The sequence below is a fragment of the Nannospalax galili genome, unplaced genomic scaffold, assembly GCF_000622305.1.
Source record: "Nannospalax galili isolate Female #2095 unplaced genomic scaffold, S.galili_v1.0 scaffold1623, whole genome shotgun sequence".
NCBI lineage: Eukaryota > Metazoa > Chordata > Mammalia > Rodentia > Spalacidae > Nannospalax > Nannospalax galili.
This window is the reverse complement of record NW_008349082.1, coordinates 316,948-331,388: the sequence shown is the minus strand read 5'-3', so window position 1 is coordinate 331,388 and position 14,441 is coordinate 316,948. Positions and strand designations below refer to the sequence as shown.

The window sequence follows — 14,441 nt, the reverse complement described above, 5'->3', positions numbered from 1 at the left end:
GGGGGCGTGGGGGTGGGGAGGTGGCCTCTCTGCCACAATGCAATGGCCTGCCTTGCATGTTCGAGTAGTCCATTTCCCAGACTCAGGTTGTCTGCTGTCATTCCTTCCCTTCCTTACTCCCTCCCTTTATTCCTCCTTCTCTCCCTCCTTCTCTCCCTTCTCTCCCTTCTCCTCCCTCCCTCCCATCCTTCCTTCCTGATACAGGGTCTTACTTTGTAGCCTAGGCACATAGTGAATTCACAGTCCTGCCTCAGCTTCCTGTGTTGCTGAGGTTGTAGGCACATTCCACTGCACCCAGTCCTGTTCTCTCTTCTTCAGTCCCTCCTCCACCCAGACTCCAAACAATCCTCTTTTTAATCCTCCTAGTCTCCTAACACTTGATTCTATACACTTCCAGCTCAGCTACGTCTTGGCCTTTGATGGATTCCCACGCTTCCTGGACACTGGTGTCGTCCAGTCAGACCGTAGCCTCATAGCTGCCTTCTGTGGCCAGCGGCGGGACAGACCCCTCACTGTGCAGGCCCTGTCTGGTATGGGGGCTGGGGGGAGTGAGTTCTCTTTGTCTTGGGCCTCCTCCCACCTGTCAACATTGGGGATGGAATCCAGTCCAGGGTCTCTTGCATGCTAGGCAAGTGGTCTACCACTGAACCACACCCAGCCCATCAGGTAGAGTCTAGACAAGCATTCTCCCCTTAAGTCTCATCCTAGCCCTTGTCCTGCTTTTTGTTTTGATTTTGTTTTGTTTTAGTCCTGGGCTTCGTATCCTGAGCCTCTGAACCTGTCATCTAATCGAGTGTGGAGCACAGGTCCCAGTTCAGGGACTGCCATGGGCTTACAGGCAACACAGTCCTTTACGTGGGTGATGCAGCTCCTCTCCATCTCTAGACTTCAGTTGAGATGAAAATAGCAAGAGGACCAAACAGGGCATGTCTTTGAGGCATTTAGAATGTGGCTGGTATGGAACCCTGAGCATCTCCTTAGCCTAATGTTCTCAACAGGGGGTTTTTGTCCCTCAAGGAACATTTGGTGGAGTCTAGGGACATTTTGATTAGTGATTAAGGGTGCTGTGACATCTGACAAGTAGACACAGATGTGATGTTCATTCTTATAACACAGAAAGAATACTGTATTCACACCAAAGAATGACCTGACCCCCAGCATCCACAGGGCTGAGAGGATGAGAGCCCTGCTTAGGAGATGGAGATGCGGGAGAAATAGACACAGAAAAGACTTTGTTACCTGTGGTGGCTAAAGGGCCAGGCTTTGGAAATGTTTCTCTTTGTGTTGTGGCTCAGAGCAGTTGTGTGACATTAAAGGCGAAGGGGTGATTAGAGATGGTTTGCTAGAGACGGTATGAAACCCCGGGCCTCAGAAGAAGCCTCTAGAAGTGAGTGGATGCCACAGCATTCGATCAGTGTTAACTGAGCATCTGCGCTGAGCTGAGCTGAGTCAGACACTGGGGTGCAGCAGTGAGCAAGGGACATCCGCACCGCCCTGATGGGCTGGGGGTAAAAGGGAACAAACTGCTTGGAGCAATACCCAGGCTTAGAAGAGTTGGTTTTTCACTGAGACAGTGGAAGGGAATGAGTTCCTGACCTCCTCTGGAGAGCTGTGGGGCTGGGAAGGGCTTCTTTGAAGAGCGGAATTGAGCTAGAGACAGAGGGTCAGAGGCATGGGGAGGGCAGCTTCTCCAGGCACGAGAGCAGCAGGTGCCAAGGCCCTGAGGGCAGGGTGGAGGAGCCAGTATTGGGGTGCACAGGATGGTGAAAGTGGGAGGCCCTGAGTTCAGAGGAGTCTTTAGGCCCTTATGGGCACCAGAAAGGGACTTTGGACTTTTGAAAGACAGTCCTGATATAGCCCAGATGGCCTCAAACTCACTATAATCCTCTTGCCTCAGCCTCCCAAGTAATGGGATAGCAGGGATGCACTACCGTGTGGCTGCCTTCCTTCTCTCTCTCCCTCTGTCCTTTCTCCCTTCCTTTTTTGAAATAGGGTCTCACGTAGTACAGGTCAGTTTTGAACTCACTATGTAGCCAAATATGACCTTGAACTCCTGATCTTCCTGCCTCTACCTTAGTGCTGGGAGATATATATGGTCTTTTTTTTTTTTTTGGTCTTTTTGAGACAGGGTCTCCTGTAGCCCCAGCTGGCCTGGAACTCACAGAGATCTGCCTGCCTCTGCCTCCCGAGTGCTGGGACTAAAGGCGTGCACCACCTTGCCTGGCCTATATATGGTCTTTTTGAGACAGGGTTTCCTTATAGTCTCAACTGGCCTGGAACTCACTATATAGATTAGGCTGGCCTCGGACTCACAGAGATCTGCCTGCCTCTGCCTCCCATGTGTTGGGATTAAAAGGCTTGTACCACTGCACCTGGTTTAAAAAATATTTTATTATTTTTATTTTATGTGTATGAGTGTATTGCCTGTATGTATGTAAGTGCACCTGTGTCATGTGTCTGACCCATGTGTCTGACCCATGGAGGTCAGAAGAGGGTGTCAGATTCAGATCCCCTGGAATTGGAGTTATAGATGGTTGTTAGCTGCCATGTGGGTGTTGGGAATTGAACCCAGGTCCTCTGTAAGAGCAGCCAGTGCTCTTAACTGTTGAGCTATCTCTCCAGCCCTGAGTGCAGGGATGTTAAGCATGTGCCAACATGCTTGGTTTTATGCAGTGCTTGTGACTGAACCCAGGGCTTTGTCCATGCTATGCAAGCACTCTACCAACTGAGCTACACCTCAGTCCCTCCCTCCCTCCCTCCCTCCCTCTCTCCCTTCCTTCCTTTTCTTTCTTTCTGCTTTGAGGCAGGGTCTCATGTAGCTCAGGCTGGCCTTGAACTCCTGATCCTCCTGCTTCTGCCCCTGAGTGGTAAAGTTATAGGCATAGACCATCACAACACTCTTTTTCAGGAAAGGTGGCCTTACATAAAAGCAGTATGGCACTGTGGAAGGTTTGCACTTGCCCATGATAGGGTCAGGTTCATGACTATAAGATCACAGGGCCTGTTGGAGGGCAGAATATAGGGCAGCCAGGAGATGGTGGGATATGGTGCTGGTGTAGGGGAGATGAGACACTGGCTTGGATGACAGCTCAGGTGATAGCGACAGTGAGTGGATAGAGAAATTTAGTATTTTTGTTTGTTCTTTTTTTTTTGGTTTGGTTTGGTTTTTTGAGACAGGGTTTTCCTGCAGCCCCCACTTGTCTGGAACTCACTCACTATGTAGACCAGGGTGGCCTCAGTCTCACAGAGAACTGCCTGCCTTTGCCTCCTGATGCTGGAATTCAAGGTCTGCTCTACCATGCTTGGCCCTGTTCATTTGTTTTTGAGATAGGCACTCGCTTATGTAGCCCTGGCTGGCCAGGAACTGCCTATGTAGGCCAGGCTGGCCTCCAGCTCACAGACATCTACCTGCTTCTGCCTCATAAATGCTGGGAATAAAGGTGTTGGCCATTATACCTGATTTATCCTTTATTACTATTTTTGTGATGCCAGGGACTGAATCCAAGACCCTGTATAAGTTAGGCATGTACTCTACTACAGTGCGAGAGCCCCAGCCTAGGATTTAGGTTTAAAATGGCTGGAATTTAGAGCCAGGTGTGGTGGCACACTCCTGTAATCTCAGCACTTCGGAGGTAGAGGCAGGAGGATCAGGAGTTCAAGGTCATCATCATCTATATAGTGAATTAGAGGTCAACCTGGGCCACATGAGACCTTATCTCAAAACAAAACAAAGCAACCCAAAATTAAAATTAGAATGTATGGAACATGATGGGTTGGCTAAGGGAGGGGTATGTTATGAATGGCTGGCTTCTCTGGGTTTTCTCCAACACCACTGGAACAGTGTCTGCAGGGGTTCCTAACCAGCCTTCCACCTCTCTCCCACAGGGTTGCTTGTGTTGCACTGGGAGGCCAATGGCTCCTCATCCTGGGGCTTCAATGCCTCTGTAGGCTCTGCTCGCTGTGGCTCAGGGGGTCCTGGGAGCTGCCCTGTTCCCCAGGAGTGTGTGCCTCAGGATGGGGCTGCAGGTGCTGGGCTCTGCCGATGTCCCCAGGGCTGGGCTGGCCCCCACTGCCGCATGGCTCTGTGTCCTGAGAACTGCAACGCCCACACTGGGGCCGGGATTTGTAACCAGGTACAGATGGGACAGGGACTGCCAGGTGAGACGAGTGGTATTCAGGGCTCCCCTGAGCTTCTCTCTCCTGTCCCCAGAGCCTGGGTGTATGCATCTGTGCTGAGGGCTTCGGGGGCCCAGACTGTGCCACAAAGCTGGATGGTGGGCAACTGGTCTGGGAGACAGTCATGGACAGCCGCCTCTCTTCTGTGAGTTGGGGACCGGCTCTGTCCCATGGGTCATTCTCCCACCTCCTCTCCTAGGACCACCCCTAGACTCTCCCCTGAGGCCTGGTACTTTGTCATGGCTTTGTCTGACCTCTGGTACCTTACCTACTCCAGGACACCGCTAGTCGCTTCCTGCACCGCCTGGGACACACAATGGTGGAGGGACCTGATGCCACCTTGTGGATGTTTGGGGGCCTGGGTCTGCCCCAAGGGCTGCTGGGAAACCTGTATAGGTGAGGACTGCTTTAGGGAGCTGGGATACCTGAATACAAAAAGCTTACTTCAAGGACTGCTGAGCTATCTGTTATGCAAGTCACCCCAGAAAAACCTGTAAGGTGAAGGATACCCTTGAAGGCTGTTGGGACACTTGTCATAGAGGGCCAGCCTGTTTGTGGACAGCAGGGCTGGAATACTGTTTGGATGGTGCTGCCACAGGATGTTAAGTTGATTGTCATAGGAAAGTCAACCTAGGGAATGCTGGGACATATTTAAGGATGCAGAAATGACTATTTAATGAGACTCCTTCTTGCATCTTGACCCTAGGTATTCAGTGAGTGAGCGCAGGTGGACACAGATGCTGGCAGGAGCTGAAGATGGGGGCCCAGGCCCATCACCCCGTTCTTTCCATGCAGCTGCCTATGTGCCTGCTGGCCGTGGTGCCATGTACTTATTGGGGGGCCTCACAGCTGGGGGCATAACCCGTGACTTCTGGGTCCTCAACCTCACTACCCTGCAGTGGCGACAGGAGAAGGTTAGTGTCTGTCTCCATCCCAGTCCTGTTCCCCCCCATCCTCCCACCCTTGGTCCAACACAAATGGCCATAGTAGTTCCTTTGAGCTTCATTATCAGAGGAAAACTATCCTCTTAGGGTTCCAGCCGAAGAATAGGGGGTGGGGGCATGGCTCAGTGGGAGAGCACCATAGAATCCACTAGTGAGGAGCTGGGGGTGTGGCTCAGTGGTAGAGCAACTGCCTAGAATCCCCCAGTGAAGGGATGGGGGTGTGGCCTAGTGGTAGAGCACCTGCCTAGAATCCCCCAGGGTGGTAGTGTACTTGCATAGCTTGCATCAGGCTATGGAGTCTATTCCCAACACTTCAGTGGGTGGGGGATTCTAGAACTGAATTTCATTGTTCAGTCTGGGTCACACATCGCAGTACTAATATGATCACTGGACATGGCCTGTGAAATTCCAGTTGGTGAGACTGGGATACAATCCCACCCAGCAACAGAGAGAGCAAAGGAATAAGAGCTTCTCCTTGGGCTTGAAGAGTGGGAATGAAACCAGCAGAAGTGATTGGCCCAGGTGGGCCAGGGTCCCAGCAGCCCTAGAGAGCTTACTACTCCTTAACTGAGGCTGAGTCTCACTTCTATCTGTAAAGTGAGCCCCTCTTGCCCCTTGGGTAACCTTGGTTCTCTGTCTTGTAGGCCCCTCAGAATGTGGAGTTGCCAGCAGTCGCTGGTCACACCCTTACTGCCCGCCGAGGCCTGTCTCTGCTCCTGGTGGGTGGCTACTCCCCAGAAAATGGCTTCAACCAGCAGTTGTTGGAATACCAGCTGGCAACTGGCACCTGGGTATCTGGAGTCCAGAGTGGGACACCTCCAACAGGTGGGGCTGCAACAGAGCTGTCTGGGCTTTACCTAAGCTCCGCATCCTCTTCCACACTCTGGTCACCTTTTTATCTCCTTGCTGTCCATTAACCCCACCTAGATTCCCAGGGAAGTGTCTCTGGCATGTTGAGTTTCTCTCTTTACTCCCCAAATTCCATGATGAACTGTTCACCTCCCCCTAATGCAGCTCCCATTCCCTCCCCGGGTTCTGAGATCTCCACCTTGAGGGGCTCTTTCCTCTCCTCCCCTTTCTCTCTCCTTCTTTCTGTCTCTTCAGGATACTTTGATCCCTGACCCTCAGATATTCTGCTGTCCTGATTCCTTCCTACCAGCCCATCACAACTTCCCAAGTGTTGGCTGTTCTTCCTGGGATTGTGTTCTAGATCCCAAAGAGAAGGGGCAGCAGAGGACTCCTAAGTCTCTGGGGCCAAGTGGGGTAGGGGTGTGGTCCCTGAGAAGAGAAGGGAAGGTCAGTGAGGTAGGGGACACAGCTGGTTGTCAGCCACCTGCCATCTCTGTGGTCATTCTGCCCTCTCCAGGTCTCTATGGCCATTCTGCAGTCTACCATGAGGCCACCGACTCCCTCTATGTGTTTGGGGGCTTCCGCTTCCACGTGGAGCTGGCAGCCCCGTCTCCAGAACTCTACTCCCTGCACTGTCCTGACCGCACCTGGAGCTTGCTGGCCCCTTCTCAGGGGGCGAAGGTTAGGATGGCTTTAGTGGCAGGAGGGGGGTGCCCCAAGGACTGACTCCCTCCTGGATTCCTGTCTCTTGTCCTTCCATTGCAGTTCCCTACATTGAGCTGTGATATGCCCAGGCTGCCTCTTTTTTTCATGCCTTGTTTGGAGGAAAGAATCCTTGGCCAGGAAGTCAGGGGCGTGGATTCTTTTTTTTGTCCTTTTGAGACAGGGTCTCCCTGTAGCCCGGGTGGTCTGGAACTCACTATGTAGACCAGGTTGGCCTTGAATTCATGGCCACCTGCCTCCCGAGTGCCAGGATCAAAGGCGTGCGCCACCACGCCTGGCTCTATCTGTGATTCTTTTCAACACCTACGTTATAAGGCCAAGAAGACAAGGTGTGGGGGAATGGGAATTGTCTGTGCTGGGACAGTTCAATGTGTATTGCACATACATTCCTAAACCCCTCTGGGGGAGAGGGAGGAGGAGACCAAGGCTAAGTTTTCAGGGTACAACATAAATTGTGGGGGTTCCAGGTCTTCCGGGGAAGGGAAGTGTTTCTTGGGCTGCTCTAAAGGAGCAGGTTGGAGGAAGGTGAAGATGGGATGAGCTGGAGGAGGGCAGGGAGGGAAATTCAAGGGTGGCAGGTGGGTTGGGAGGGAACGTGTGGAACAAGGGACTGGATTCTGACAGGCCATCTCTGTGTATGTCTCCCCGAAAGCCCCGCCCCCGGCTTTTCCATGCTGCAGCTCTGTTAGGAGACACCATGGTGGTCCTTGGGGGGCGCTCAGACCCGGATGAGTTCAGCAGCGATGTTCTGCTCTACCAGGTCAACTGCAACACCTGGCTGCTGCCGGACCTCACACGTAAGTCCCTGTTTCTCTGGAAGCTGGGGGACATCTGAGATCCTGTCCTGAGACCTTGGCCCTCTCATTAGAGGCCACTTGGGCCTCTTAGACTCCATCAGTGAAGTTCTTTTCCCCTCCCATATTATCTAAAGACCATAGAGTTGCTTTCCTTCTTTTTTTTCTTTTTCTTTAACAAATTTTAAAATTGTTTTTGTTTCTTTTTTTTTTTTTTAATTATGTGTGTGTCTGTCTTTATGTGGGTATGTGCATGTGAGTACTGGTGGTGTGTAGTCTAGACACATTGGGTCCCCCTGGAGCTGGAGTTACAGGCAGTTGTAAGCTGTCTATGTGAGTGCTGGGAACCAAACTTGGATCCCCTGCAAGAACGGTGCAGTGCTTTTAAAACCACTGGGCTATCTCTCCAGCTCCTAAACTTAAAAAAAAAATTTTTATTATTTTTATTTTTTTATGTGTATGCGTGTATTGCCTGCATGTAGGTAAGTGTGTGTTGTGCAATGCCTGTGGAGGTCGGATCCCCTGGGACTGGAGTTACAGATAGTTGTTAGCTGCCATGTGGGTGCTGGGATTTGGACCTGGGTCTTCTGCAAGAACATTCTGTGTTCTTAGCCATCTTTCCAGCCCCATCTACTCTTAAACTTTTTAAAGATTACATTTATTTATTAACTTGTGGGGGGGGGTGAGGGAGTATGTACTGCCATGGTGCATGTGTGGAGGTCAGAGGTCAACTTGTGGGAGTTGGTTCTTTGCTTCCACCGTGTGGGTCTGATGACTGAACTCAGGTCATCAGGCTTGACAGCAAGTGTCTTTACCTGTCGAACCATCTCATGGCTCTCTTCCTTCTTTTTTCTTAGAAAGGTTTATTTTGTATTCTCTTTATAAAAGTGATAATAGCCACTGTATACAATTTATAAAACAGGATGGACAAAAAAAACCCAAATCATTTTCTAGGCCGAGTGGTGGTGATGCTTTTAATCCCAGCACTCAGGAGGCAGAGGCAGGTGGATGTCTGTGAGTTCAAGGCCAGCTTGGTCTACATAGTAAGTTCCAGACTAGCTAGGGTGACATAGTGAGACCCTGTCTCAAAAACAAAACAAGAAAACATTCTCTAGACAGAACACTGTTGTAAGTGGAGTGTTTCCTTCCAGGTTTGCTGTTTGTGGGTTAGAAAGGGGCTTAAAGAATTGGAAGTTCTAGGAGCTGAAGAGATGGTTCAGTGGTTAAAAGTGCCTTGTGTACAGTCATAAACACCAGAATGTGGATCCATATAACAAGCAGGGGGGTCTTACACATCCTTGTAACACCAGCTCCAAGGCGGGGCAGACAGGAGGATTGCTGGAGTTTGTTGACTTCCCGCCTAGCTGAGAAAACATGAGTCCCAGGTTCAGGGAGAGTGATAGAGGACACCTGAGCCCCCTTCTGGCCTCCATGTGTGTGCACATGAACACATGGAGATAAATAAATCTTTTTAAAAACTGGAAGTTGGGGCTGGAGGGATCATTCAGTGGTTAAGAGCATCGGCTGCTCTTGCAGAGGACCTGGGTTTGGTTCCCAGTAGCCACATGGCAGCTGACATCCAGTTTCAGTTCCAGGGGATCCCATGCCTTCTTATGGCCTCTGCAGGCATTGCATGCATGTGGTGCACCTACATGCATGCAGACAAAACATTCATAGTGGTGCATGCCTTTAGTCCCAGCACTCAGGAGGCAGAGGCAGGTGGATCTCTGTGAGTTCAAGGCCAGCCTGATCTGCATAGCAAGTTCCAGGCCAGCTAGGGCTACAGGGAGACCCTGTCTCAAAAAGACCTGCCCCCCCCCAAAAAATTGGAAGTTCTTAGTGGGGCTGGAGAGATAACTCAGCAAGCAGTTAAGCTACCCACATAGTGGCTAACAACTGGCTGTAACTCTAGTTCCAGCAGAATCCAACACCTCTTCTGACCTCCATGGGCAGTGCATGACACAGGTGTACTTACATGCAGGCAATACACTCCTACACATAAAAATAATAAAATATTTAAAAAATTGGAAATTCTAGAATTCTACTTGTAAAATTGTAAGTATACAGAAATGTGGAATATACTGTTGAATAAACTTTACTTTTATGAAGCTCAAAAGAAACCAGAAACAAATAAGAAAGGTGCTATTTATTAATTAGTCATTATATCCTCAGCACCTGGCGTGCAGTAATTAATGGAAGAATGACAAGTGGGAGAGTCTAGATAGGTTAGAACTAGAAAAGAACTTGTATTCTGTAATAAGCAATGTTGGGAGGTGGTGCCGAGACCTGGGCATATGGCTTGTTTTCAATGCTACTGAGAACCCTGGGCCTCATGAATGTGAGACAGTTGCTCTACTAGGAAGCCTCTGGTGGATTCTAGGCAAGCGCTCTACCCTTGAGCCATGCCTCCAGCCTGCAGTCCTAGAATCCCCATAATCTATGTTGCTCCACATAAACTTTGCCTTGGTCTCTTCTGCCTCTGCCTTCCTCAGAGGCTTAGGAATGTGTTGGCGATCACACACACAGCCATGTCCCTACCAGCAGAGTAAACAGTTCTCCCACATCTTGTCTCCTTGGCCTTATAGGACAAGATTCTAGGCAAATGTTCTACCACTGAGCCATGCCCCCAGCCCCTCACTGGTGGAGTCTAGTCAAGAACTCTCCTGCTGAGCCATGTCCCCAGTCCATATTTTATCTTTTTATTTCATTGAGCATTGTGAGTGATTGTGTGTGTTTCTGGGCCCATGTTTCTGAGTTTCTTCCTTTTTTTTTGTTCTCTCTGACCTTTTCTCATTCCCTTTTACTCTGAGTCAACCTTTCTAATACTCTTTCTGTCTTGGATTTTTAAAAAGCTGAGATGTAATTAATGTAATATAAAATAATCCATTTAAAAATGATCCATAGAGCTTTGGGTATAACTTAGTGGTAGGGCATTTGCTTGGCATGCATAGTGCCGTGCCCTGAGTTCAGTCCCCAGTAACACACACACACACTCTCTCTCTCCCCAGTCTCTGTTCCTGGTTGTCTCTGTTCCTGGTTGGTTGGTTGGTTATCCAGTGTTGGAGATGGAACCCTGCAGTGCAGGGTCTTGTACATGCTAGGCTCTGGCTTCATCACTGAACCACATCCTCAGCCCACCTCTGCTCTTGCTCCTCCCTTTCCATTCCTTTGTTTGTCTACCTTTCTGTTCTTGGCTGTTTGATTCCCCTGTCCTTCTGTCTCGCCTCCTTGCCGATCTGTGTCTCCCTCCTTTGACTCTGTCCTCTCTGGATGTCTTTCCTGACAAAGTCTGTCTATCCCTTTCTGCTCTCTATTTTCTGCTCTCTAGTTCTGAACACCCCATCTTTCTTCAGGCCCAGCCTCTGTGGGGTCCCCGATGGAGGAGTCTGTGGCCCATGCAGTGGCAGCAGTCGCGAGCCGCCTGTACATCTCTGGGGGATTCGGGGGAGTGGCCTTGGGCCGCCTCCTGGCACTGACCCTGCCCCCTGACCCTTGTCGCCTACTGCCCTCACCTGAAGCTTGTAACCAGTCTGGGGCCTGCACCTGGTGCCATGGCGCTTGCCTGTCTGGGGATCAGGCCCACAGGTAACCATGATGACTGACAGCCCATTGTGCAGTACTGTGAGGGGTTTAGAGGTTTGTAAGCCTAGAGGGAGGCCTTGGAGGTCTCCTGTTTGGTTCCAGTTGACACTGGGGAAGTGGGTGAATCATCTGAGATTGGGAGGGGGGTTAGCACTACTATAGTAGGGAGGTCTGTTTGTGTCCTGAAGTCTCATTTTGGAGGAGCTGGATTAGACCAGGGTTCTAAATGACAAGTAGGGTTTAGACCAGCAAAGATGGAAAGTGCTGCTATACCCAGTGTATTTTCGAGATGATCTCTACTGGGGTCAGCTCAGAAAGGGTTTCTTATACCTGGCTGGGATGCTAGGCTCTGTCCAGCTCCATAGTGTCCTCACCTACAGTTCAGGAATCCAGACATCTCTGGAAACCAAAAAGCTCTCAGTTTGCAACAACTCATTGGTCTGCTGCATTATCGTGATGGGAGCCTATTCACGAGCTTTCCCCTCCCTGTGAAGCATGTCGCCATATAACCTGCAGAGGTGTTAATGGATCTGATTCTGGGTGCTGTCCTACTCTCTGGGCCTGTGTATCATCGCAGGAGCCATGTGTTGCTTTTCTAAAATCTGGAAATTCTGAAATCCATGTACCTCCAAGGATTTGGGGCAAGGAGTTATGGACCTGTGCTGTGGATGGTGGGGAGCCATGGTGGGCTTGAGCTGAAAGAGGCAGGCAGGCTGGGCAGGGAGATTCCTGGAACTTTTGTGAGGGAAAGAGTATCAAGGGGAGCTGGCAGGGGGATACCTAAGCTCTGGCCATGTGAGAGGAAGACTCCTGTTTTGGGTAGAAGTGGGGAGGAAGAGACAGTTGGTGATGTCTTAGGCACCTGTAGTAGGTGAACATGGGTGTATCCATCACTAAGCAGTGATGCTGACCAGGATCCTGATGTCCAGCTTGGAACATCTGGGTTGGGGTACTTTAGGACTATATGCAAGAGACAGAGCTTGAGTCCTGGATGCATGTGAGTGAGCCAGCCTCATGCCCTCTAGGCTGGGCTGTGGGGTGCCCCCTTGCTCCCCAATGCCTCGGTCACCTGAGGAATGTCGGAGGCTGAGGACCTGCAGTGAGTGCCTGGCCCGCCATCCCCGGACACTGCAGCCTGGAGATGGGGAGGTAAGTGATTGACAGGTAGAGGGGCGGGGGTCCTAGGCTCCATTGTGGTCCATTGCCCCACCCATTCCTGGATATCAGGAACCATGGAATCTGTCATCTGAGATTGGGTGGGTGGGAAGAGCTATGTCAGAAGGGATGCTGGGCCCTACAGAGCCCACCAAACCCACCTTTCCCCCACCAGGCATCTGTCCCCCGCTGTAAGTGGTGCACCAACTGCCCCGAGGGTGCCTGCATTGGGCGTAATGGCTCCTGCACCTCAGAGAACGACTGTAGGATCAACCAACGAGAGGTCTTCTGGGCTGGGAACTGCTCTGAGGCTGCATGTGGAGCCGCCGACTGTGAGCAGTGCACACGGGAGGGCAAGTGCATGTGGACACGACAGTTCAAGAGGACTGGTGAGTCAGTGGGCTTGGCACCTGAAGGGAGTTTAGAGGTCTGGACCCCTGGATCTGAGGGAGGAGGGCTGGGCCTGGACCCCTGGATCTGAGAGAGGAGGGCTGGGGCCTGGACCCCTGGGCCTGAGGGAGGAGGCTAGAGCCTGGACCCCTGGGCCTGAGGGAGGAGGGCTGGGCCTGGACCCCTGGGTCTGAGGGAGGAGGACTGGGGCCTGGACTTCTGGGTCTGAGGGAGGAGGCTAGAGCCTGGACCCCTGGGCCTCAGGGAGGAGGGCTGGGGCCTGGACCCCTGGATCTGAGGGAGGAGGGCTGGGCCTGGACCCCTGGGTCTGAGGGAGGAGGACTGGGGCCTGGACTCCTGGGTCTGAGGGAGGAGGCTAGAGCCTGGACCCCTGAGCCTGAGGGAGGAGGGCTGGGGCCTGGATCCCTGGATCTGAGGGAGGAGGGCTGGGCCTGGACCCCCAGGTCTAAAGGAGGAGTCCAGAGACTGGACTGGTTACTGATCCTTGTGTCCCCAACCCCAGGGGAGACTCGCCGCATCCTCTCAGTGCAGCCCACCTATGACTGGACGTGCTTCAGCCATTCTCTGCTGAATGTGTCCCCAATGCCAGTGGAATCATCACCTCCACTGCCCTGCCCCACCCCCTGCCACCTCCTCCCCAACTGCACCTCCTGCCTGGACTCCAAGGGTGCAGATGGGGGCTGGCAGCATTGTGTATGGAGCAGCAGCCTCCAACAGGTACTGCCCTGGCTTGTGCCCTGACCTCTGTGCCCTGGCCTGTGCCCTGACCTCTGTGCCCCATCCTGTACCCTGACCTCTGTGCCCCATCCTGTGCCCTGACCTCTGTGCCCTGTCCTCTGTGCCCTGGAAATGGCCAGCCCTGACCTTTCTTGCTCTGTTCTTCCTCCATCCTTTTAGCTTCCAGCCTTCTTCCTCTTACTGTCTGTCCTAGTTTATCTTTCCATTGCTGACAAAACACTCTGAGCACTACCAACTTGGGGAGGAAAGGGTTTATTTGTCTTACATCTCCCAGGTCACAGTTCATCAGGAAGCCCGAGGTAGGAACTCAGGGCAAGAACCTGGAGGCAGGAGCTGGAGCACAGGCCATGGAGGATCGCTGCTTAGTGACTTGCTCCCTGGCCCCTGCTCAGCCTGCTTCTTGATGCAACACAGGCCCACCTGCCCAGGGGTGGCACCACCCACAGTGGGCTGGGGCCTCCCACATCACTCAGCAATCAAGAAAATGCCCCACAACCATGGCCACAGCCCAGTCCTATGGAGGAAATTCCCCAATTGAGGCTCCCTCAACCCAGGTGTGTCAAGTTGACACTAAAGCATCCAGCACACCCCGTCTTCGCCTTCATGTCCCCTGCTGTTCTGTCCATAGCTCGGTGCCTCCCTTGACCTCAGCCCCTGTGTCCCTTCAGCTTTCATTTGGGGCCCAGTGAGACAATACCAGAAAGGGCTGGGAGGACTGGGTTCAAAGAGGGCAGACCAGGCCGGGTGTGGTGGCACACACTTTTAATCACAGCACTTGGGAGGCAGAGGCAGGCAGATCTCTTGTGAGTTCAAGGCTAGCCTGGTCTACATAGTGAGTTCTAGGCTAAGGCCAGCTGGGGCTACAGGGAGACCCTGTCTCAAAAAGACCAAAAAAACAAAAAAAAAAAAACACCCCGAAGAGGACAGACTTGGGCCTTGTGTGTCTGTGGGTTGGAGATGTGACTGGGAGGTGGATGTGGCTGGAACATTCCACCACTTGATTGCCTACCACACTGTCTGTTCCTAGAAAGTCCAAAGATGTGTCCGAATGGGAGACAAGTGGGAGACG

The 14,441-nt window shown here is 51.9% G+C and overlaps 1 protein-coding gene across 2 annotated transcripts in view; it reads left to right on the top strand.

The window, feature by feature from the left end:
* The window catches only part of Megf8 (multiple EGF like domains 8), a 51,738-nt gene that overhangs the window by 26,060 nt on the left and 11,237 nt on the right, over nt 1–14,441 (top strand). For both annotated transcript variants that reach the window (XM_029570077.1, XM_008846416.3), the window contains exons 23-34: nt 398–530; nt 3,886–4,133; nt 4,211–4,321; nt 4,454–4,572; nt 4,883–5,090; nt 5,765–5,945; nt 6,487–6,650; nt 7,345–7,489; nt 10,840–11,071; nt 12,094–12,217; nt 12,399–12,612; nt 13,137–13,351. In XM_029570077.1, coding sequence (XP_029425937.1) covers nt 398–530; nt 3,886–4,133; nt 4,211–4,321; nt 4,454–4,572; nt 4,883–5,090; nt 5,765–5,945; nt 6,487–6,650; nt 7,345–7,489; nt 10,840–11,071; nt 12,094–12,217; nt 12,399–12,612; nt 13,137–13,351 — 2,094 coding nt within the window. The remainder of the gene's footprint in view (nt 1–397; nt 531–3,885; nt 4,134–4,210; nt 4,322–4,453; nt 4,573–4,882; nt 5,091–5,764; nt 5,946–6,486; nt 6,651–7,344; nt 7,490–10,839; nt 11,072–12,093; nt 12,218–12,398; nt 12,613–13,136; nt 13,352–14,441) is intronic.